Below are 25,465 nucleotides of genomic sequence, written 5' to 3' on the forward strand. Positions count from 1 at the left end.
AAATGATAATTCCAAAATTCCTGTTACAATCAGAAAAATCCTGGTGGATAAACAGCAACAACCTTAACAATTAACACGTAATTACATAGCAGAATATATGCTCTTACAACTGTAACAAGATGTATTTGTGTAATTGCATGAGTAAAAACTGAAAGGTGACTTATATAAGCTGTACTACTGTAATCAATCTTTAACAGTGGGTATATAACCTGTTGTTATATTATTGTTGCATGCAATGTTAATGTGTAATTACATAGTTATTAATCATTACTTTTATGGCCAATACAGATTTCTTTATAATCAAGTTGGATGGTTTCTATTAGCCCTATTTCTCATTAATATCATTAGCTGCTCTTTAAGTAAGTAAGTAAGTGATACTTTTTTGATCCCACAACCAGGGAAACTCCACCTCCGCATTTAACCCATCCGTGAAGTGAAACACCACATACACACTAGTGAACACACACACTAGGGGGCAGTGAGCACACTTGCGCGGAGCAGTGGGCAGCCCTATCCACGGCGCCCAGGGAGCAGTTGGGGGTTAGGTGTCTTGCTCAAGGACACCTCAGTCATGCACTGTCGGCCCTGGGGATCAACCTGGCAACCTTCAGGGCCAGATCCCTAACCTCCAGCCCACGATTGCCCCATAATGAGCCATACTGTTACTTTAAATTAGACAAAATCTTTGCTGCCTTACTAAATAACTTAAAGCAAATTAAGCACATTAAAAGTAAGATGAAACTGGTTATTTTGCACAGTTAGTCATTGTGCTGTGACATTATTTCCATCAAAAAAGACCTGCCAGAACCAAAATAATATATTATCTCCTGCCGGTTGCTTGTTTTCAGAAAAAGTCCTCCAATCTTAGTTGATTCTGATTGTGCAACTCCAGTATTAACAGCTTCAAATCTTAACTTCTGACTTCTGTTTGTTTCATTAAGACAAAAGAGGTGAAATTTTAAGGTGGCAGCAACAAAACAGGACTGTACAAACACACAAACTTTTCAGTGGCTTCAAAGCCTAACAAAATATCTCCAACCCACAAACACAAATCGAATCTGCACTTCCATCAGAATTTCTCTGCCTGTTTCAATAAGTTTTAGCCATGTGCAAAAGTGTAGGAGTTCTTACATATTGCATGTGACTGTATGAGTGATAAATAATGAATACAAAATTAGACCATGACTTCTGAAGCTTAGCCTGTTATACTTTGAGCAAAAGTGGCAGTTTTAGCCTTTGTACAATAATTAAAATGCTCTTCTGTTGTTTTCTGATGTAACAGCGTGCTGAAGTGAAATTTTGATGAAAAAAAACAACAAAGAAGTTGACTTTGGTATGAAAAGAGAAAAAAAAAACAGCTGTCAAGTCAAAGATTTGTATCTAGGCAAACATGTCACTGGCACAGATGCTGCAGCATTGTTTTACTGACGCAGTAGCAGAACACATTTTCCTGATATAAAAATAAGTTGTTTGTGATATGAATACCTGTGCATGCCCAAGCATGTTTGAAACACACTGTGTAGCATCTTTTCTCTCTGAGCCTTGCTAGATGGAGAAGTGAAATGACAGTTTTCCCATTGTAAGAATGATATGTGTAACTTTTGCAGGGTGGAAATAAAGGGTACTTCTAATTGTTTAAACACTGCCTGTGGGATCTGGGGAGGAATCTCAGCTTTGTCCAGCAATGTCCGCGACCAAGGGTCCTCAAGGACATTGTTAGCCACGTTCATAAGCACAGACCTTCCCTTTTCTTCCAAGCAATGTGCTAGCCAATCAAGCAATGTATTGTTTTGTACACTCACTGAGCATTTTATTAGGAACACAATACTAAAACTGGGTGGCCTTCCTTTCCTCTCAAAACAGCCTCAATTCTTCATGGCATAGATTCCACAAGACGTTGTAGTACAAAATAATCTGTGATACAACAGCAATCTGTGATGCAATCATAATCTGTGTTATTGTTTCACACTCTTTCCTGAATTTATTTAGCTATGCACAGTTTTAATGATAAGCTGCAGTCTTACTAAATCCAGCCACATTTAAGTCCATATTGCAGTCACATCAAGGCACATTTTGCATTATGTGATTGCTCAGATGCATCTGGCTCTTACAGTGCTTTGATATGAAATAGTTCAATGGTTTTTAACACTGGTGGTGATACGAACCAGGAGTCCCAATGTCTACAACACTAAAGTAGGCATTCAAAACTGTGAGTCTTGTCTTCATAACGGCCAAATAGTGGAAAATATCTTCCTTTGGAACTGCATGTACCTCTCCACCATGAATGAATTAAAACAATAAGTTTATCTCCGAACTATCATAAAACAAGCATTAGGCAGCACATTTATAAGTATTCATGTAATAGCTTTCTGTGAGAGAGCCTTTAAATGCTTCAGATATCTGGTTCCTATCACCACCACTGTGAACAAAGATTTTTACTAGGATGGAGCATTTCAAATTAAACCATTTAAAATGACTTTGTTTACATCTCAACCACAATTGTTTTGTTTTATTTGGAAATTATTGGAATTCTGCCTGTCTGCCATGCCTAGTTTCAAAAGAACATCTTGTTTTTCTGCCTGTCTGCCATGTTGCATGTGCAGAGAAGAACCTTAGGTTTGTTGAATTACTCCAAAGTTTGACTGATTACAAAAGTGCCTGCAGAAAGCAGATGCACAGAATTTGCTGCAGTTGCTTCACTGGCGTAAGCACCCTTTATGTGAATAGAAAATGATTCCAGTTGTGCACATGCAAATATGCCAAACCCTTTGCCTAATTCACTCGTAATCACCATCCACCCTGCATTCATCCAACTGGGCCGCTTTCGTAAATAACACTTCTGTCTTTGCGTGGGATTGTGCAGAGATACGCTGTCTTTCTTTCTGCTTGTTTTTGGGCTATGGTAATCAATGTTTTGTCAGTAAAGTAAACACATATCAGTCTTGTGCAGAGTGATTAAAGCCATCAGGGGAAAATGGTGTGCAGTTTGGGCGTCATGTAGCGCAATCCGCCGCCTTTAAAGGCCATCCCAGAGCCGAAGAGATTCAATCTGTCTTTCTCTTCAATCAAGCATTGATTCTCCTAAAGTGTGATGGAGCTTAATTACAGGAGCGTCCTGAGAGGCTGGGTGGAATTCAGTAGTGCTCGGCTAGTGCAGATAATGGAGGATATGATGCCTGAGAGAGCGAAGACAATGAAGGCTGAAAGGATAGAGGAAATCAGGTGGTACATGTAATTGTGCGCTCTACTGTAGGAAACCAATGGCAGTGGAGAGTATTGAAAGGATGATGCGAGATGTCAGGTAAGTAGGTCATGAAGTATTGGAGCGGTCAGACCAAGATGCACACATGCCTTTTTTTAGCAAGCATGTGTCTAATAACCTTTTTGTTTTGACACACTACTCAAACATAATTATTAGGGATGTCAAATGATTTAATAATTGTGGTTAATAGCAATAAATTGCATTAGAATGGGTAGTTAATCATGATTAATTGTATCTGTTGTAACACAACGAGGGCACAGCATTGGCTGCATGTTCCAGCTCCTCTATGATTGTAGACTTCTCACTTTTTTAACAGTACTAAAAATGCTTAAAAATACTCTTATCAGGGAGCTGATACTACAGGAGTGGAGCAGTAGAGGTGAAAGCTCTTTGACCCATAGAACGGGTACTACAAATAAATAATAAATGACCATAGAGAATGTCGTGGACAGTATTGGGATAATGGTAACAGGACCTTATTTTGTGGGAAGTAGTACCCTATAAGTCATTTGTTGAGACAAGTGTAGATCTTTAAGTATAGGTGTAACAATGGGGGCACACAGAAGTAGATGTAAGCAGCCACAGAGCTGCATTTTCAGCAGTTGCAGTGTGTGAAGAGGAAGAGCACTGGAATGATTGAGATGTGAAGAGATAAATGCATGTATACAGCTATGCTACATCTTATAGGTTGATGTAACTAAAGCTTTCCACTTTTGTTAGTTCACAAGTTGTTGACTTCCTACAAGCACGGACCAAGCACCCTCCGCTGCTAATGTCACTGATATTACTGATGGTGTCAGCACTGCATTTTGTAGTTTGCTGAACACAGCAAATATGATGGATCATTTTGCTGACTGGACAAATGACAATTACCTTTCATCAAATTCAAATCACAACAAATTACCTTATCTTCTACTTAAAAGTGTAGTATTGATTCAAACTTAAGAATCCGCACTTTCAACAGTATGGCTCTGCTTGTTTCAAGGAGTTCCAAGCAAGAAATAATCAGGTTACATCCTTTGTTTCCGCCGGCCATGACTGCCAGTTTTAAGGGTTGAAGATCCTTAAGTCTGATGTCGCACATGCAAAGTTTCACATTCATATAAACTTGAGCACTTGGCCCATGGATCTATTTGTGCCTTTGTTTTTTTCACCTAATGCCTTCTCAAAGTTTTGCAAATAACAGCATGACATTCACAATGCTCAGTTAAAACGGGCTCTTGTCTTCCACATATCGGGTTGTTCCTCTTTGGGAACTTACTGATAAGCCCGTATTGAGCAGATGACATTTTGAGGTGGACTTGATTTGAGTGATTGTGCTGCTTGCCTGTGTCCCCAGCCCTTCTGTCTTTAACATTTGCATCATGCATCACCAGTTGGAAGTGGATGTTTGTTTGTGCTCTACTCAACTTACTGTGGGCTTAAAGTAAACACAAGCCCACTTGACCTTTTCTTTTTCTTGATCCTCCATATTCTTTCTTTGAGTTTGGCTTTGATTTGACTGAGAAACAAGAACAGAAGGTTGAAGTGTGATTAAAGCAGTTGACACTGTATGACATAACTGTCAGTGCATCTGGATAAAGCACAGGCTTTAAGACGGCTGCTGTTACTGTCTTTGGCTGTGGTACATACATTTGTCCATTTTTAAACATATCAGTACATTCACACCAAATAAACAAGTCTGGATTCCCAATGGTTGTTTGATGCATTTGTGGAATGCATGCTGGGTATTGTAGTGACAGAACCTTGACGAATAAAAACATGCAAACAAATTCTGTTATGAGGCTGATGGATGCAATGCTGCGCTTGAGTATGAAGCAAGTACATAAAATGTTAATTTCTGTGCCATCAGCGTCTAGCTAGCTGCATCAGCCTTGTAGGAGGTTATAATGATCAGATGTTTTCCAGTCTTGGCTCACCTCCCAATCATACCTCTTACCTGCACTTACCCTTCCATAGTCATTCACACGCAACAGAATGTTTCCACCCTGCTTTGCTGCAAAGTGCACATTCGCAAAATGCTGGTGCATGTCAGCAGGCTACACAGCATGCTCTCCAGGGAGAACCTGGGGCATAAAAGTAGCATAATTGCTAGCCTGTCCCTGTCTGCCATCAGGGTTCCTATTTACAACGCATCTGAAGTTCCTGAGCATTTGTAAACATTCACCTTCCCCTCTCCCCAAACCCACCTCCCAATTACCAAATGAGTGTCTGTAGATGTGACAGTTGACTAGTATCTAGCCAGATTTTTCTCACTTTGGTGCTAAAGCTGCTATTTGCTCACAGATCAATAGGCCCACCTTTGCTACATGCTGTTAAGTCAGCCTCACATGCCTCTGCATGATTTCAGCTAACAGATGTTACCACATTGTTGTGTGCATGTGGGTAAAAGAGAGTGTGTGTATATATCATTTTAGCGGGGTTTGGAGGGCTAGTTAAGGGTTTAAGACATCACCAATGTGAGGGTGACCACCAGCTAGCCTACTTCAATATAGCTAAGTCATTAGAAAGCTATTACCCAATACCATTTTTGAATATTAAATACCATACAGTTGCTTACCTCACATTTAACTTGCCAATCCCTACCCCCAAGCTGTCCCTTAGCTATGTTCCAGTGAGAGAGACACGTATGGAAAATTAGTGTTGTACTCAGTGTCAGGGAAGAATAATGGAGGACACGTGTGAAATACATTTTTGAGTACACAAAAGATGCATGAACAAGATCGATGAGAATACTGTACATGTGGACGTGTGTGTGTGTGTGTGTGTGTGTGTGTGTGTGTGTGTGTGTGTGTGTGTGTGTGTGTGTGTGTGTGTGTGTGCCGTCTGCTGGTCCGAGGGCTACCTCCACAGCATCCCTCAAAGCAAACCAATCACTGCAAACAATCAAGTCCACACAAAAGGCCCTTTCATTTCTGAGTCACTGAGCAGTTAAACAATAGTTACAGTGCCAAGGAACATTTAACAGGGCTTTCTCTTACTGTGGACGAAGGGGCATTTTTCATAGCCTGCCTTTTTTTTATGCTCGCTCTCTCTCTCTTTCTCTCACTCTCTCTGTCTCCATCTTCTGGAAGGTTCTGTTGGAATAGGCAGCCTTGCCATGCTGGCACTGTCATCTTGATCATTCACAGCTTCTGAGGAACAATCGCTGCCAGTCTCCAGAAAGAGCAGCTTTGCATAATAGCAGCAATATGTTTGCCCCCCCCCCCTAAAAAATTGCAAGAGGAATGATTGATGTGGCAGGGGACTTTGATTAACAGATGCTACTAGTGGTTCTTCCCTGCAGAGTTGTTTGCTTAGAACTAGATGACTGTGTCCTCACAAGTCGATTGAGGAAGGAAGAAGCAGCCTCAAGCTTGGGCTTGACTATGCCTCAGTGTCAGTCTATTTAAAAACCAGTTGCCTTATACCTTGACCCAGGCTTTCCTGTTATTTGACAAATACTTCTCCAGTGTTACCCACTCCCTGTTTGCTCATTTGATTTTCCTGTAGAGGTGGGAAGTAGATTGCAGACCTATACATCCTCCATGTTTCACCCTCAATTTGCTGGCTGGATTTTCAAAATGTCAAGCCACTGGTCACAAGAGACTCAAGAAGGTCACACTACTGATCCCATGTCAAGATGATTTTTCATTGCCTCCCTCTCACTGTATTAGCAAATCAATACCCTGTTGCCTAACCAGCTTTTGAAAGATTCGAAGGTTATGAAATACTGCATAGGTCTGCCCTTTCAATGCAGTAGGCTCTAGGCTAAGAAATATAGGTCACACTGTGGTTCTACCCCTTAAATGCAGGCAGTGTGGCCCACTGACCGCAGGCAACATGACAACACAAACAGGAGCCCCTCTAGTGCCACTGCCATAATGAAACAGAACAGATTCCATTATGCTTAATAAAAGCCGCTATCTCGGCCGAGCACATTGATTATCCCCCCTCCCCCAATCTCCTTATGTAACACGTCCACTGCAATTTTTCTCTCCACATCTCACATCCTCTGTTTCACAACTTCAGCACCCCCCTCCCATCTCTAATCCATTTCACTGCCTCAGAAGTGACAGGGGCGCAGCAGATAACAGCCCATCTTGAAGTTGGTGTAGCTGCGAAGTACGCTTACGATGCAAGCAGATGTCATCTAGTCAGGATGAGGCAAGTTATCCAAGTGCTTCCCTGTGAACTAGCTGATGACCATGTTACAACACTGACATAAACCATTCTGATGCAGGTAATGACAGTGATTGCTTGTTACTAACATATAATATATGGCCAAAAGTATGTGGACACCTGACCATCATACCTGTGAGCTTCTCGGATTTTTCCAAAACTTTGGGCATTAATATGGAGTTGGCCTACCCCCTTTTGCAGCTATAACGGCCTCCACTCTTCTGGACAGGCTTTCCACAAGATTTGAAGTGTATCTCTGAGAATCTGTGCAAAAACATGTGAGGTCATTCAGTGATGTTTGATTAGAAGGCCTGACTCATAGTTGACATTCCAATTCATCCCAAAGGTGTTCAGTGGGGTTGAGGTCAGATCTCTGTGCAGGCCACTGGAGTTCCTCCGCACCAAACTCATCAAACTATGTCTTTATGGACCTCATTTTGTACATAGGCACACAGTCAAGCTCAAACAGGAAAGGGCCTTGACCAAACTTGCCACACAGTTAAAACATAATAGTAATCTAAAATATTTCTGTGTGCTGTAGCATTAACTTTACCCTTTACTACAGCACACCCTGAAAAGCAGCTCCAGACTATTATCCCTCCTCTACCAATTTTACTGCTGGACTTGCATTCCAGTAGGAAGCATTCTCCTAGCTCAGATTCATCCTTATTGCCAGATAGTGAAGGAAGCTTCATCATTTCAGAGAACATTTCCACTACTCCAGTGTCCAGTTTGTGGTGTGCTTTACATTACTCCAGCTGATGCTTGGCATTGCACATGCCTGACCATGGAAACCCATTTCATGAAGTGAGTGATTCAACAAAGGACAAGTGACTACTATGCTATGAACTTCAGCAGGTCTGTTCTGTGAGTTTACACGCTCTCTCACTACAGCTAATATATTGTGTTCCTAGGAGCCTCCCTTTCACAATAACAGCAGTTACAGCTGACCATGGTGGTTTAGGCAAGGCAGAATGACTTGTGGCAAAGGGTGGCATCCTATGACAATGGCACGTTTAAACTCTTCAGTACAACCCATCCTACTGCTGGTGTTTGTGTGTGGTGATTGCATGGCGATGTGCTTCATTTTATATACCTGTTAGCAATGAGTGTGGCTAAAACACCTCAACCTAATAATTAGGAGGGGTGTCCACATCCATTGGCTATATATTGTATGTAGTGGTTTGTAGTAGTATTGTGTGTAACACAGTTGCCCTTTGTGTGGCAGAGCAGGGTTTTGTTCCTGATCTGGGCAAGCATATACAATAGCAAAAGCAAGGCTACAGTTCTTGGGCAAGACTCCTAATGCTACCTTTGCCTATTTCTGTAAGTTGCCCTACCAAGTGTCTACCTATTAACGTAAATATAGCATGCACATTGTATTGATAATTGCCCTAACCAGGAGCTAGTATAGGAGTGATGTTGAAGCTGCCTTTGAAACTTAAAATAAAAGTTATCTGCTCTCACTTTGGTGTATGAAGTGTTAGGGCAAGGGCAAGGGCAGTTGTTGCACCAGGGCTGTTAATTTAAAAGGCTAAAAACAGAATCTGGCCTTGACCTGGCAGGTTTGGTATGTTATTCCCGTGGAGGTTAGTGGTTTGAAAGAACACATGTTCTGCCTCTTGGGGTTAGAAGGTGTGTGTGTTTATATTTAGATTATTGAAATGCAAAGTGTAACAAGTTTGGAGTTGCTGCACTAAGCACGTTAAGTTATTTTCCTTGCCCTTTCCAAGCAATATATGGCCTCCACCAAGACCTTAGAAGACCTGGTGTGAGAGTCGTTCACTGGCAGAGAGAATACAGTGTAAGCTATTTTCTTATTGTTAAAATTCATTTGGCCAGAGAGCATGGGTATTGTTTAGGAGCCACTGTATTGCACTCATTAAGCACATCTACCTTACTACTTGGAAAGTAACTCAGTTCAGAAAGGAATAAAGCTAGTGAGAGGGCATTAATCTGGTTTTTATCTAGCTTTTTCAACAGATATCTTCACAGTTGAATATTACTTGCATTATGTGAGATATAACTGGAATTGGAATTGTATACTTTATGCAGTTGCTCTCTTTGTCTCTCTCTGTCTTAAAACCAGATGTTATAGACTGAGAATCAGTGTTGTCTAACTGAGGCATGTCTTCCATATGAGTTGGAATGCAAGTGTATAAAATGACTGACTACACACAGGTGGACAGAGACAAATACGTAAGCATGCATTCAAACTAAACTCCCACATAAATTACAAACTCATGAATTATATGGATGTAATTCAGATGTATAAATAAAGCAACACCTCAGAGCTAAAAAAAAAAAGAGAGATGCAGAAGGTTTAGAATAAGCAGCTCATTTTATTCCCTCCTCCAACAAGGTTACATGGAAATGGTGGCCCTCCTGTAAATCCTGATTCCGAATTCTGACTCTAATTGGTTGTTTTCCAAAACATAACAAAGAAAAAAAAGCAGAAATATTCTAATAACACACACAACAGAATATCTTGAGTAAGCCAAGTGGCTGCTTTCACTATTCTAAAACTTTTTTCTCTCTTTTGTTTTGAATTCTTTATAGAAGAAAGAATGCACCATGATATTGTATCAGCATTATTAGTAATGCAGGGCACACTCATCAGCAATTTTGGGTATTCCCTGTATTGTCTCTGCACACATGCATAAGCCCACACAGTTCATTGTGACCAAGAAAGCCATACAGCCACTCATGTACATGCATGCAGACCCAGCCATTCATAGACATGCATGCAGACCCATATACTGTATTTGTAATGGGAGTTAACAGAGTTTGCAGAAAAACAGAAGTTCATGCCTTCATTTATTTAATTTCCAGCCAAAACGGCCATTAAGTAGAGGTTATTTATTTTTCACTGTAAGGGGTAAAAAAGCAAAAAAACTATTTCACACAAAATCACACAGAACCCTTTAGTGTGTCTACCTTTTGCCTTTATTAGAGCTCCCATTCTTTTCAGGAGAATTGCTTTCAGACTTAGTGATGTTGAGGTCTGGACATTGTTCTGAGTTCGGAAGCATCTGTTTTTTCATTTATTATTGTTTAACTTTCCCATTCTTTATGCAAGTTGTATCTTCAGAAACATCTGAAAAATGATTAACTGGGAATTAAATGAATGAAAAGTGGACTTTTCCACAGTGCTTTATATATACATCCCTGGTGTTGTCCGCTAATGTTGAGACAGGCTGCTTAAAATGCCGGCCCTGAGCAGGCAGCTAAACAATGATTACTGTTATTCATCAGCCTGATGACTTCATGCTTGCATGCAGAAAAAGAAAGTGCTGTGTAGGAAAAGGCTTTGTGGCTGTTTTCTCCTACATACTATCAGCCAGGCAGGCACATTAGGAGTGGGGGGAATGTGTTTTTCCAATTCCCTCTGCTCCAGGGACTCATAAACATACGCACGTGCACACCCACACACACTCACTCTAGTGGGGGTCACTGAAAAACCCACCCTGCTTTGCCTTCCCTGCATGTGTCTCCCAGTTCTAAATCTGGCTGGGGACCAGAGGGGTTGTAACTCAGGCTCTAGCAGAGTGGTGCAGAATCCAGCTGCCGCTCTCTCTTTCTGCTTCTCCCCGTCTCCTTTTCTCACGTGGTGGCCAGGCTGGATCGTGTCGGCCTCCGGATAACGGACTGCGTTTCACAAAGAGAGTCCAGGAAATTCCTCCAGGCACGGGGCAGGGACTTGGCCCTGTGTCTGTTATTGGAAAAGCTGACGGAGAGAAGGAGGGGGGTTTAGAGTGACTGCTCAGAGTCAAAGACAGAGAGAGAAAGAGTGAAAGAAGGAGAGAGAGCAAGGCCTCATGCAGCGATTTAGAGGAGCCTCAATCTTGCTTTATCTGCCTGACACACCCTGACTGCCTGGGCATTTGTGCTGGGGGACTGTAGGTGGACGGCGCAGAGCAGAATGGTAAGTTTCTGGCTCCTGGGCTTTGCTCTGTGACTTTTTGTTTGTTTGCTTGCTTACCCGGGTTGTTGGCATTGGTAGAAGGGAAGACAAGTCCAGGCTTTGTTAATAATACTGCTGCCTCATTGTCTATGTAGAAGTTTTGCTGTTTCTGCTCCACTCGGCTGTAGTTTAATAGGCTTTTTGGCTGCAGCTCATGTTCATCTTTCTTTCCAAGCCCTCAGATGCACTGGTTTATTTTGGGCATTGAGTTGTGATCTGAGATTATTAATTTGAAGCCAAGGGGCGGGTCTGGAAGGCCCCATGCCAAAAGTTCTCACAGCACAAAAGGTTTTCAGTGGGGTACCCCCTCCTTCATATTTCCCTCCCTCTTTTATTCACTCACTCTTTCTCTCTTTCTGGGGCCAGACGCTGCTGTTGCTCCACTTCCCCATATCGCTCCCACTCTGCATTTGGTATCAATTACGCTGGCCCTCTGGGAACAGTGTTGCTATAAATAAGTAACAACAGAGCTCGCTCTGGAAAGATTGCAGAGTTACTGTCAGGAGTTGGGAGTGAATCCGCCATGTAGGAACACTCATTCTCGCACTTTACGAAGGGCAATCAAGGTGCCTCACGACAGACGGGCGATGCCACAAGCAGGTGCCAAGGTGTTGATTTGTTGTTGTTGTGATTCGCTGGGACAAGGTCAGTTTTTTGAGGAGGAAGGGCATTCAAGGACATTGAAGAAGAGCAAGAGGGGTTGTTGCCTGGCTGGAGAGTGAGTGAACTACACAGCTGATGGGGTTACGAGGGTTATGCTTACTGTGTGCCTGATGCCATAGATTCAGAAGCAGCCGTCTCCACCCTGGGCCTAAACACCAGTTACCCGCTGACGTGTGGAACAGGCCTTGGATTCATTTCCACAGGCACTCATTGTCAACATTCTGCCAGAAGACTGGTGGGCTGCAGAAGTTACAAAGCTTGGGAAAAAAAAAAAAAAGTCAAGCGAAGGAAAAGTTGTCGAAATGCAAACACACCACAAAGAGAGAAGCAAGCTCACACTTTCAAGAACAAACTATTCTTGGTTCCCTTTTTCTGGCTTTTTTGCCCCCACATAGAAATAAGGATACTTTTTATCACATTCTCCACTATGTAGACAGTTTCTTGCCCACTTTTTTGTTGACTGTAACAAGACTATGAAGTGCCTAATCTGCGCAACCTTGCACACACATAGCCTGTCAGGGTGACATCATGCTCTTCTTTAGAGTCAAGTTTGTTTGCCTGGCATGTCTAAGGTTTGCTAGCAAAATACGGCTGTAGGGAGCCTTGGTATGTAACACCACACAACTTCAAAGGAGCTGCACCCCTTCATCTGTTTAACATCAAGCGTGCTGCGGCACTGCTGTTCTTTCCACCCAAAGGGAAGAGAGGTAGAATGTATGAGGGATAGCAGAGGGAGGAGATCAGCTCTATGATTACATGGAACCACACGGTGATGGATGTTCTGAGGTGCTTCATAAGATTTTAAGAGTACTTTGTCATGTTCCGTTTATGCATAGCAGGGGAGGCATTGAAGAGAATGCATCTGATTCAGAGTGCGCAGTACATTAGATTATGTTTGATACTTAGAATTGCACCACAGGGACTGCTACATTTGAGGACTGGAGAATAAGTTGTCACACAGTTGTTAATTGTGGTGTGCCCCAGGGGTTCAATTAAGGGCCCTTTTCATTTTTTATGTACAATACATTCCCTCTGCTCTCTTAAAGCAGACGTGTTAAACAGAATTTTTTTTTTTTTTTTTTTTTTTTTTTTTTTACATATATGTGCATTCAGTTAAGGACTGTATATTTTGTGTTACATTCAGAATGCAAACGTGTTCTGCTAGAGGTGGCTGTGCTCTTTTAGCCTAAATGTAGAAGCTTATACCAAATACCAAATTAATTGTATGTGTAGCTTATAAAATTGTATGTGCCTTATAAATTGAATTTATAATGCATTTCTTTGATTTCATATCGGGTTCATTTTACAAAGTCAAATATCAGGCCTTTTATTTTACAATAATAAATGTGTGTTAATGTAATGTACTGACCTTGTAATGTGCCACTGTACTATGCCACATGACTACAGAACACTTGACAGCATACCAGTATCTATTGAGATTATGTGTGAGCCTTTCTTTGTCGTTATATTTCCCCCACACTATGGCTTTTCTTTTATTATAGTGTTTTGTTGTTTTTTTTTACCTTGGGAATGACTTGCTTGTTTGAACATGCAGAAATCTGCATGACCCTTATACTCTCATTCCACTGCTTGTCCTCTCTTGAGGATGGGGAGCATTAGGTCAGTCTCTTTTTTCTCTCCATATCTCACAATAAATAAGGATTTGGCATTTTCACCATGCAATGACCTTCTTATCCAAAGGGCTTCTTTTTATCCAGGTGACTATTGCAGTTATTACAGCAGTGGGAAGACATCAAAACACTGTACACTGGCATCTGATGTGGATTCGAGCAGAAAGTCATAGTTCAAGAATACCTCCATGTCTTCTGAATGCACTTCTAATGGAACCAGTTAACTACAATTGTAGCTAAATTTGACTTTATCCTTACCACAGATGTCACTCTTTTCAACCTCTCAGATGAATTAGACGGTAATATAGTTCCAATTATATTTTAACTTTTGACATTTTATGAAAATGTGCAAAATGAAGTGCAGGCTTTCAGTTTGCAGTGTTAGACTGGTGAGGTGCAGTATTTAGAGATTTCAGACTTCCCTTCCTTATGCAAGCCGATCATCTTATATCTCATCTCAGAAATGTCTCCTGAAAAAAATGAATATCTTGTAATTAATTACTATTTTGACAGGAAATGAAATAAGTGTTGCTTAAAATCATAGGCTTGGACTCATATTAGCCTCATAGCTGCTAAATGACTTATGAAAGAATTATGTCTTGACTAAGTAACTGTGTGTTGAGTTAGATGAAATAGAATGCTTTAAATTGGAATGATTTTCCAGTGCATTGTTATAGTTATTTACAGTGTAGATTACTTCATTCAGTAGCCTCAAATTCAAATATGGGCTTAGTGTGGTGGGTGGATCCTGGCTGTGTGTATGTGCACGATGCATCCTTGTAGCTCAGCACTAAGTTAAAGTACACAGAGGTGAAGGAATATAAGTGGCAAGAACGGCTTGTATGTGACAGCATGAGCCTGGAGCTCTTCCAGTGAACTGCCAATAAACCGATGCAGTCCTGGCACCAGGGAACCGGGCTAAGCCGTGAGCAGGTGTTTCATATGCCGTGGCTTTTTGACAATCCCCATGTTTTTTTCGGAGTCATCACTAAAGCATCACCCTTTTCTGAAAAATCTCGAGTTCTCTAGCCTGCCAGATGTGCCACAAGAACAAAGAGTACAGGCGACATTTGTTATAATAGCAGGATTTAGCCTCAAATCCTGAGCCGAGGTATGCCAGGTAGCATCCTGAAATAGCTGGAAGGTGGAGAAGAACCGCAAACAGCATGACATGAAATTGCTGTTTTTAGTTTCAATATGTTGAGTCGAGACTGCTGTAAAAAGGCTTTCTGCTCTTGGTATGTGTGTTATGAATAAATTACAATGTAAACGCTCTAAGGTATTACCTGTGTCGCTGTTGTTCAGTACGCTCAGTGTATTATGACTTTGGGACCACTTTAGGCCTTTGAAGTGTAAAGCTACTTTCACATATGTACATATGTTTCAGACATATGTTTTCACATATGTCTTATGTTTTCCATCATGAAAAAATTTCTCTTATATGACACTGACACTACAATACCGTGCAGACGTCAGACATCACCGTATATTCATTTAATTTCCTGTCCAAACAGGCTTTAAATGCAAGATGAATTTTTCAGCATCAATAAAAAAGCAGAAGCCTTACAAATGAAAGATGTTTTTCACTATTTAGTGTGTGCACCTGTTCATTTACTTGCAACTTCCATAAATTTCAGGAGACTTGCTTTTCAGTTTTTTTTCTTTAAGAAATTTGCAGGAATGATTTCCAAATTCAGTCTTAGAAGTCGGTAGCATTTTCTGCGTCTCACAATCTAAATATGCCAAAACACATTCAATGATGTTGAGGTCAGTCCATTGTTCTAAGGGACCCAGCAGCTTCTTTGAGATGAAAATTTTCTTTTTTAGTTACAGCTTCTTCACAGCTACACATTCTTTCAGACTGCTATTTTGACTAGAAGGCCTTTTTGTACAGTTCTGTTGGACTTACCAGAGGTAAGCAGTAACTATCCATTGATTCATGTCAAATTTGGATGAATTTGTACATTCTACAGTATTAGAAAACAGCAGCACTTTTACTTATACCAGGTATAGTTGTAATGGAGGTCTGCACTTCCATGGGATTTCCAACGAACATACAGTCCCCAACACAATATCTTATCCACTGCAGGCAGGAGCAGAACAAAGCATGCATGAAGAGAAATCTCACAAATGAATTAACAGTCTAAATAAATAGAATGATCACTAAATCATATATATATATAAACAAACAAACAAAAATGGTAAAAGTAAAACAATTCAAATGAATGAAGTCATTCTAAAAGTTGTGAAGCAACTGTTCACATGAACAGCATGCAAATTCTTTTAGTTTACAGGTGGCAGAGCCTTGAGTTCTTCAGCCACAGCAGCTGAGCCCAGCAAGATGCAAAAAATAACCATTCTGTGGTTTAATTCTTGCTTATTTACTGAGAATAAATGACGTTTGTTGAAGTTACTTCACAGTAAGCCTGATGACCACGACTGCTGTGTCGTTTCAGCAGAGAATAATGTACTTGTGAACAGACTACGTTGAATATTGGACGTCAGTTCGCCTTGACAGAACTGTGTGGGCAGAAGTGGGCCAAAACATTACGATTGCTGGCGAGAGCGTGACAAATGTTTCAGATTTTCTACGGGAGCAGAGAGGAGCGGGATGAAATCTTGCGGGAAGAGGTGGAAATAGGACTGAAAAAACAATCCCGCGCAGATGTCTAATTTGTAAGGAAAGCAACCTACTCTTTACTTAGTTCCACAATTTTACTCATGCACACTGAGTTTTTCATTGTCCTGTTGTGTTTGATTTTATTCTATTCTGTTTATGCAGCACTTAGACTGCTTTGCCTTTGCTCACACTTCTCTCTTTTAAGCTTTAGCATTTTGTTTTTGGCTTAAAAAGAGAATCTCAAAACAAACTTAACCTTACCCACCTCTGTGCCATATATGCTTTTGATGTAAACTGGGTATATTAATCTTGATTAGTGCTTACTTAAGCAGTAGCCTTACCAGTCAAAAGGCTGATGTGGTTTGTTCTGTTCACAATTGGTCGCTCGGTGTTTAAGTTGGAAAATTTTGCAGAGAGGAAGCTAACAACCAAGCGAGAGCTAACCTAGTGCACATGCAATCAAGTCAGCTCATCCGTCTACCTGTCATCTGTATATCTGTCCATCCATTCAGCTGTTCATTTAACTAAAACACTACCTTCAAACAAACAAAAAAAATGCTTCACTTATTTAACCCCACCCACACTGTTCCCTTTACTACTTCTGGACTGGGAGTCTTTGACTGAGAGAGATCATCTCAATTTTCAGTATCACACAAATGGTTTTAATATTTTCCACTGTGTTCCCTGACCTTTTAAAGGACCCTTATCCTATAATGTTCTTGTATTTTTATTTTTGACTTATGATGTTTGTGTGGTTTCTGCTCCAAAACCACAATGTGTCTTTATCCTTTTGAAATAAAAAGGCAGTTTTTGATCCCTTGCCTTTAAGACTGATAGAAAGGTTCAAGGTTCTGATTGGCTGCCCTTGTTCTGATAGGCTGCCCAGTCTGGCTGAAAGGCTCCTTACAACATCACTTCTTCACACCGGTGGAGAAATGTAATATGTAAATGTTAACAATTTAGTTTGCATATGTGGTCTGAGGAGTGAATGATGCGTTTTTGAAACTTTAACAGTGTTTACATACATATCAGATTCTCATATCAACATTTTGTTTCCCATGATATGGGCCCTGTACGAGCCGGAATGACCTATTTATGTTTCAGTGTTTGTAAACAAGAGCCAAAGCCTTTTACTTTGGCTCACAATGGAATATGCTAGTTGTTGCTCCCCAATCTCTTAGGAGTGTCTCAGTCACATTAATGTTAGAGTATTTTCTATAAAACTGTCATAAGGTTTTAGTGCTTGATCCTTAAGGTTATGGCTTGTTATGTTCGCACTGTCTCACATTACCTGAAATATTATAGGGTCTTTAGAGGGGAGAGATTGTCTGTACGACTTCACTGCAGAACCGTCTCCTTAAATGAAGAAATGCCATAACATTTCAGGGCTTCATGTGTGAAAGGGGTTATGGGAGATAATACAGTAACCTCTCGCTACTCGCCTTTTCTCCTTGTCTTATCCTCAGACGAGGCAGCTGGGGCAGAGCGAACGCTGCTGCAGGGTTCTGTACTGAATTTGTCAACATACCATCAGAACTGTTAGCTATCATTGTTCTTATAGAGCAAATTGACACTGATAAGGTCATACAGTGTACAGTATACAATTATTATGCATTGCCTGTCCAAAAATGTGGGCACAACTAGGTGTTCAGAATGTTTTTTACATTACAAATGAGAGAGTTGAAAGGGTTACTTTAAAACTATATTGAAAGGATTACTATATTAAAGTGATGTCATCTGATTGCTTGCCATTACTTTTGAATTAATTGACTTTTTAAGGTCGTACTGTTAAATAAAGACAAGAAATGAGATGAGACAAACTTAACACAATGCAAACAGGAAAACAGCACTTTATGAAGCTAAATAATAGATAATAGATTATAACTGTCTGTCAGTCAAAAGATCACTCGGGACATCATCTTTTGAGACCCTTTCATCAACAATTATTATAGAGGTTGTTTTTCAAAAACTCTGACAGCCCATAATGTTCTATTGGATAAAAGGCCTAAGAGGTTTAGAGCACGTCATGCTTGGACTTACACATCATTTAGAATAAACATTAGTCATAATATAATGTAATGCAATGTAATAATGTAATACATACATAATGTAAGCTTATTTTCCATTTTACTTGAGGGGACACAAAAGCCAAATTAAGAAATGAGTAAATAGTCACGCCTTAATCATGAGTTTGTAGTATATTTAGTAGCAAAAAGTCTGACAAAATAATAATTAATTATAATAAATCAGGAGATTAACAACCACAAAAATGAACAACATTAACACAAGCACTAGTTGGTTCTTACGTTACTTATCTATATGAGTAAACACTCATAACTGGTTCATTAGCAGTGCAATGAGCAGCAGTACAGTTAATGAGTAATGCCATGAACTAATAATAAACTGAACTATCAATTAACAGTGTGCTTCATTATTAATCTCTAAATACATGATCAGAAACTAAGTAATAACTAATGCTAAATGAACAGGTAACTAACATATAAACCATGATTATTTCTTTAGTAATTAGAAAATAATTATCATTTAGTTTGTTACCTTATTAAATATTACCAGAATCTCTTTGTTGAAACAGAAGTAAACTCTATTCTCGCCCCCAAAGTCTAAATAACGCATTCTCTCTAGCTTTGGCCTGCCGGAGTACATTGTAAAGTTCACTGATCAATAGCCCTTGATCTTTCGCCGCTTGATCCGTCACCGTGACTTTGTTTCGCCCATGGCCACACGATTACTGTACAGTCTGAACAACTGAAGTGCTGGATCCTGACAAGGGCAGAACAGAGAGGAACACTCGAGCGCACAGATGAGTAACTTGCCGTCTCTGCTGGTCCCATAGGAGCTAGCGGAGAGTGGCGGTTTAACTTTGTGTGACCTGTCTCTCACCAGCTGATGTGCTCTGGCAGCCCTCTTTTCCAGCCCCTTTACCCCTGTCTCCTGTCCGCGTGGATGGCCTCAAGGCCGCAGGCTCTCACCCAGGAACGTCTTAATTACAGCTGCCTTCTCCTAACCTGTTCATTTATTTTTTTCCGCCTTCCTCCGGCTCCTCCCTATGCTTTTTGTCGTCTTTTAATTCAGGGGGATGTTTTTGTTTTATTGCAGCTGTAGGGGAGCCGGGCTTTTGTTTTTTCCTGCTCACTGGGGATGCTTTGTGGCAACGTAATAGAGCTTTCAGATGATTAACACATACTTAGGCTGCTGCTTATTGCTGTGACTGAAAAAGCAGGAGAACATTAAGGCTGCAGAACTGTAGCCATGGCCTCTGCATTGCAGTGCTGTTTGAATACTTCAACACAAAGGACTTTTTGCTATCCAGTATTATCTCTCTGAAGACTTTTTAAAATAAATCTTTCACCAGTTACTTCTTTCAGGGAATTGAGAGGGATGGGAATTTTACTCAGCATAATAAGGTTAACACAAGATGTAATTAAATGCTAAAAGATCCAGTTCCATTAATGGCAAATTATCTGGAACTATGTGAGTCATATCTTGGAGGCAGTGGTGATTCATCCAGTAATAGGCCTACGTCAGCTTCCAGGGTATTCCATTGTGCACTAAGGGATGTTAGCTAGCAACGGATAGACACACAGATACAGATATAGTTGTAGGCAGAGGTTTTTGACCCCTGGTCAAAAACAGAGCATGCTTAGCTGTTTTTCCAGTGAAAATAAGCATTATTTACGCATTCTCTGCATTGAACAAACGTAAATATGGCATTTTATGCTAATTTTCATTTCCAGTTATTTGCTGAGTTTACATATTGGTAAAAAGATACAATTTAAAATGCACCATAACTTTTGCACAGAACACATTTTACATTATTTACCACCTTTTTATTTTAACTGAGAAAAATCAACAAAACATGTTGCATATGCATAAATCTTTATTGCTATTATAGTCATTATTTTAATAATATGGCATATTTATTGAGAAGTAATTGAAACATATAGGTGCCTTTACTCTATTTTTAGAATGGGCCTTTGACAGGTCACTCAGTTTGATAGGGCTACTAAGAAAAGAACTATTCTGTGCCTGATACCAGCAAAACACCAATGATGTGCTAAGAGAGTCAGTGATGTGCTAAGAGCTGTCCACCACCAATGTCAAATCTGGTCAGAGGTGGTCCACTTCCATTGATGAATGTAGACAGGGGCTGATAACAGATGGACTACAATCAGTAATTGTAAACCTACAAAGTGCACTTATATAGGATGTATATGTGATGAAATGGTTGATGAGTATAAACAAGGTAAAAACCTTGAAATCTTGAGTGTTGGCTGATACCAGTACAGATCCAATATTTCTTTCTTTAAAAGCTTTGAAATGAGCTTTTTTTCAGCTGAAGCACTTCATTTAAGATAAGCAGGAAAAAGGCCATCATGATCAAACCATTCAAACACTCTACTGCGCCACAACAAGAAATACACAGCTAACATCACATCATTCAGTGTGCTGTATTTCAAGATAGTTTTATTACAAGATTTAAACAGATTTATTCCTTTTTCCTCTCTGATACCCAGCATTTTGTGCTGATATTGGCCCAATACCGATACCTGGTAGCAGATCAGTGCCGATAACACAACTGTTCATATTTAAATAGATATTATAGTCTTTACAATGTATGTTCAAATGTACCCAGATGTTTCTTCTAATGAGTGAATTCAGATACTATAAGGTGCATCCATTGTTGACACATGTTCAGTTGTGTACACACAGTTTCTATAATTTCCATAGGAAAGCAGAGCTAACTGAATGCAAATAGACCACCATACCTTTGACATGAGTTAGAATGGAGTTTGTGATCCAGAACTTACCATCCAGCATCTGGATCTGACCTTACTAATGTTTTGGGTCTAATGCTTTTGGGGCTGAATGCAGTCAGATTCTCACAGCAGTGTTCCAACATCTAATTTAAAGCATTTCCAGAAGAGTGGAGGCTGTGACTGATGCAAAGGGCAAAAAAATTCCCAATTAATACACTTGATTTCTGATCAAATTCTCAATGCGGAGGTGTCTACAAACTTTGACATATTGTATATAATGCAATCCTGCACAGTAATGCCAAAAGATTGCAAGCTATAATATTGAAACTATTTGAACCCCAGATTCTTCTACTGTGGTTGCACCATGATCACTGACCTCTTGACGAAGAGAGATGACTAATAAGTCACCCTTTTGTGGTTAAACAGAAACAAGCTGCCTAATTCAGGCCATGTTTACTGTTACCCAAGACCGTGTGCTCAGCGCAGTACTTCTGGGAACATAATCAATTTGGTGCTTGCATTACCGTATGGCAACAGAAATCTCTCAGTGGAAAACACGGAAAAATAACTGCTTATTAAACCTGTATGTAGTGTCTTGGTTGTCAGTGTACTTGTCCTGCATGGCTGAACCTGGAGGATACTACGCATGGATGTGCAGTCAGGGAGACTGCGCATGTTTGGCTCATTAGATTAGAATCCATGCTTTTCGAACGTGTTTTGCTTATATTTTCAGATGGCAGATTCTCATGTGGCATGGCACTAAGCCAAAACAAAAAGAAACAGAGCAACTCATAGTGAGTCTAGCTTTATTTTGGATAGTAGAAGTTACTCAGCTGTGAAGAGCACTCATCCCCCCGCAGTTAAAAGTGGAACACTGGAGTTTGCCTTTCTCCCCCACAGAGAACCATTAGCAAATGAATTATGTTGTTTTTCTTCAATGAGTCCCATTAGTCATTCTACAAACCCTCATTTATGTTAAATCTCTGGTCTGCTGTGCAAGACTTAGTTATATCGTGTGGACTGCTGTATAGACACTTCTTCTGCAAATCATCTTTTAGATGACTAAGCAAATGACTATAGGAGAGACATTAATTCTTAATCCTTTGCTTCTAAAGCAGTATACTTTCTGAAAAGTTAGCACCATAGGGAAGACTACTTGGCTGCGAATCAATGCTTAAGATGCATTATCAATCATGTCCAGGTCTAGGTGAAAATCAACATACAGAATGTGTTGAGTCAATAATGTGTGTGATCATTAATTCAAGCTGTCATATCCACCATGATGTAAAGAGTTAAAGTGAGCTTTGAATGTATTGCACATGTATGTGCTTTGATGTGTGCTGAACCCTTAGAAGTAGAGTTATAATTTCCTGTAGTATTTAAATGTGTAAGTAATTACATACTTAATGATAGCTTGGTAAGTAATGGATTACATACATTTGATGCTTAAAAAGGATACTAAAGAGAGAAAACTAGAGAAAAATCACAGCAACATGGCAGAAATGTAAAATGTGTTTTTTAACTTTAAGACATGACATGATATGAGATGTTTACAAGTTGTTTCATGTGAGTCTGAGTTTAGTCCCAAGTCTCTGGGTTCCAAGCCTGACTTGGGTTTCTGAGGTGCACGTCTGTGTCAAGTAATGAGTCTCTGAGGTGTGAGTCTGATTCAAGCATTGAATCTCTGAGGGGTGAGTCTGGGTACAGTTGCAAGTCTCTGAGGTGCAGGTCTAAGACGAGTCTCTGAGTTTTGAGTGCGAATCAAGTAGTGAGTCTCTGCCGGTTTGAACACAAGTCTAGACTTGAGTCATCTGAGGTGTGAATACAACTCTAGTGTTGAGCCTCAGAGCTGTGAGTCCGAGTCTAGTCTTAAGTCTCTGAGGGGTGAGTCCAAGTCTAGTCTTGATTCTCTGAGGTATGAGTCTGAGTTGGGTCTCGAGTCTGAGTCAAGTCTTGAGTTTCTAAGGTGCAAGTCCAAGTCAAGTCTTTAGTCTCTGTTGTGAGTGCCTGTATCAAGACTCAAGTCTCTGAAGTCAACCCAAGTCAAGACTTGAGTCTTTGGGGTGTGAGTCTGAATTGAGTCTTGAGTCTGAGTGGAGCCATGAGTCACTGGGGTTTGAGTCTGAGTCAGGTCTTGAGTACCTGGTAAGTGAGTCTTAATGGAGTCTGAGCCTTTAGTAGAGAATTTATGTCTCTTTATAAGCTGCACTTTAAACAATGAGCCTCTCATAGAAAAATCTTCAGTCTGAAGAATAGAACTGAAGCGCTTCACCCAGGAACATTCTGCTGACCAGATTTACTGCAGTTATTGCATTGCTTCAGTCTGTCCTTCCTACTGATGGTTTCTCTTTAATCAAAAGCTTATTATTTGCTTTTCCCCAAAAATAAGTTGGACTGAAATATCAGCAAATTACTTGACAATTATTGCAGCCAGTTGACTAATTAAACAAGCAAAGAAGCAAAAAATTAGTGGAAAAAGGAGCATTTTGAATATGAGAGTGAATACATTCACTACATTATCCATAATGACAACCTTTTCACCACTGTGAAACAAACACTTTTATTAATTTCCTGCATTATGACCAAAAGTCCTAATGCAGTTCATTTTGTTCAAGCATTTATTTCTCTAGCCAAAATTTTGAGAGTTTTTGAGTTCAGGTTATGTTCACAAGTCAGTCAAGCGCATCCAAGTCACTGATCTGCACACAAGTACAATTGATCAAATTCATGTCATAATATAATCTCTCTTCTTCTACTTACAAACACTAACATGATACAGATTAATACATGATACATGATACATGATATAAGATTAATAGTTTAGAATCCACACTTTCCACATGTTTCAATGAACTATGAGTAATAAATGGTGCTGGCTTTCCCTGACCGCTTCTGCCTCAGGCCACTCTAAAGCACATGAAGTCTCACTCCACTCAGAGTTTCCAGGGAAGCATCTCATAGTTTTGCTACATTTTCCATGTGGTTTTGCAGCCTACACTGTTAGCAAAAAGGGGTCTATGCAGTAATGCTTGTAACAATAGCAGAATCTTTTTGGGTGTTATATAGAACCATTTTAAATAAAAGGTTCTTTATTTAACCATATACAATGTACCTTCTATCATACATAAGAACCATTTAACCATGCATATTGTCATTTATGCATTCAAATGATTCTTTGATTTATCATGGTTCTATAAACACTGCTTTCACTAAAGAACCCTAGAAGAACTACCTTTTAAGGGTTTGCTTTTACATGCAACAAAATTTTGAAACACCTGACTTAAAATGTTTGTAATGCAGTGTTTTCTTTGTCAGTTTGCAATAACATAACATATTTGGTTTACAAGTTTAGTTAAAGCTGAAAGAAGTAACAATACTGAGGCTATAATTTAAAAGTCAGCGCGTACATGCCTTTATTTAGGAAATAACGTCGCATGCCCAGTTTCCAAAAGATCCAGAAGAAGGTCCGGCATTTTGAGGTCTCAAATGTCAACAAAATCTACTGATGAAGGTACGATAACAATAGTACTTCATTGATTCTATCTGAAATCTCTTTCAATGCACTCGCAATCTTCAGATCCGAAGCACAACCCATGTTACAAAATATTCTTTCACACATTGTGTGCAATTTCACATTTGCACCAGAGAGGTCTCCAAATCCCCAAAACCTACATAGTGTAGCTTTAAGTAGAGACTGTTCAGCTATGGTTATTTTTCTCCAAACCTGAAGCAACAATTGTTCAAGGTCCTATGTTGAGAATAAATGCAAAATACAGACATTTTATCCCACTGTGATGCCAGCACTCATTAGCAGTCCAGCGGATTCTTTTTTCAATATAAGCTTTAAACAGTAATTTGGAAAATAAATCATTATTTAGGCAAAACCTGTTCTTCCTACCAAGGAGGACATGTTAATGAACATGAAGATAAATGCTGCAAAATATACCTAAAATATACGAAGTATTAGCAAACAGCTGTTTAGTTTCAACAAAGCCTTTGCAAAAAAACTTTTTCTTAATTAATAAGTAAGGGTAAAAATAATTAATCATGAAATGATTTTTTGAAAGAAAAAAAAAAAGGTGATGGGAAGCACTTCTGAAATGAAGGAGCCAAAGCAGCAGATTCTCCTCACGATTGTTACAGAAAACAGATGTGAGGCACTTTGAAACAGTAATGTTCTTTCCACTGGCCACTATTTATGATCAATGCATTCTGAGAAATTAACAAGTAAAGTAGCAGCAGATAAAAAGAGTGATAAGAAGTTGAACCTTCTCCTGCTGTTTCAATTTTTCCATGCCACTTCAATGCAGCTCAGCAGGGAAAGGGGTGCAGTCGCAATACTGTGCCATTCATTTGCAATTTGGTCTGATGTGCTCGAATGTGACA

At 39.8% G+C, this 25,465-nt stretch overlaps 1 protein-coding gene across 4 annotated transcripts in view; it reads left to right on the forward strand.

Moving 5' to 3' along the window:
• sgcd (sarcoglycan, delta (dystrophin-associated glycoprotein)) overlaps positions 1-25,465 on the forward strand; it is a 260,353-nt gene that overhangs the window by 122,973 nt on the left and 111,915 nt on the right. Inside the window, exon 1 of one of the 4 annotated variants that reach the window (XM_017705156.2) lies at positions 11,039-11,348. The exons of the other annotated variants lie outside the window; for them this stretch is intronic. Within the exon in view, the coding sequence (XP_017560645.1) occupies positions 11,346-11,348 (3 nt within the window). The 5' untranslated portion in view covers positions 11,039-11,345. Of the gene's footprint in view, positions 1-11,038; positions 11,349-25,465 lie in introns of those variants that run through there. 4 annotated transcript variants of the gene reach the window in all.

Source organism: Pygocentrus nattereri, chromosome 16, assembly GCF_015220715.1.
Source record: "Pygocentrus nattereri isolate fPygNat1 chromosome 16, fPygNat1.pri, whole genome shotgun sequence".
NCBI lineage: Eukaryota > Metazoa > Chordata > Actinopteri > Characiformes > Serrasalmidae > Pygocentrus > Pygocentrus nattereri.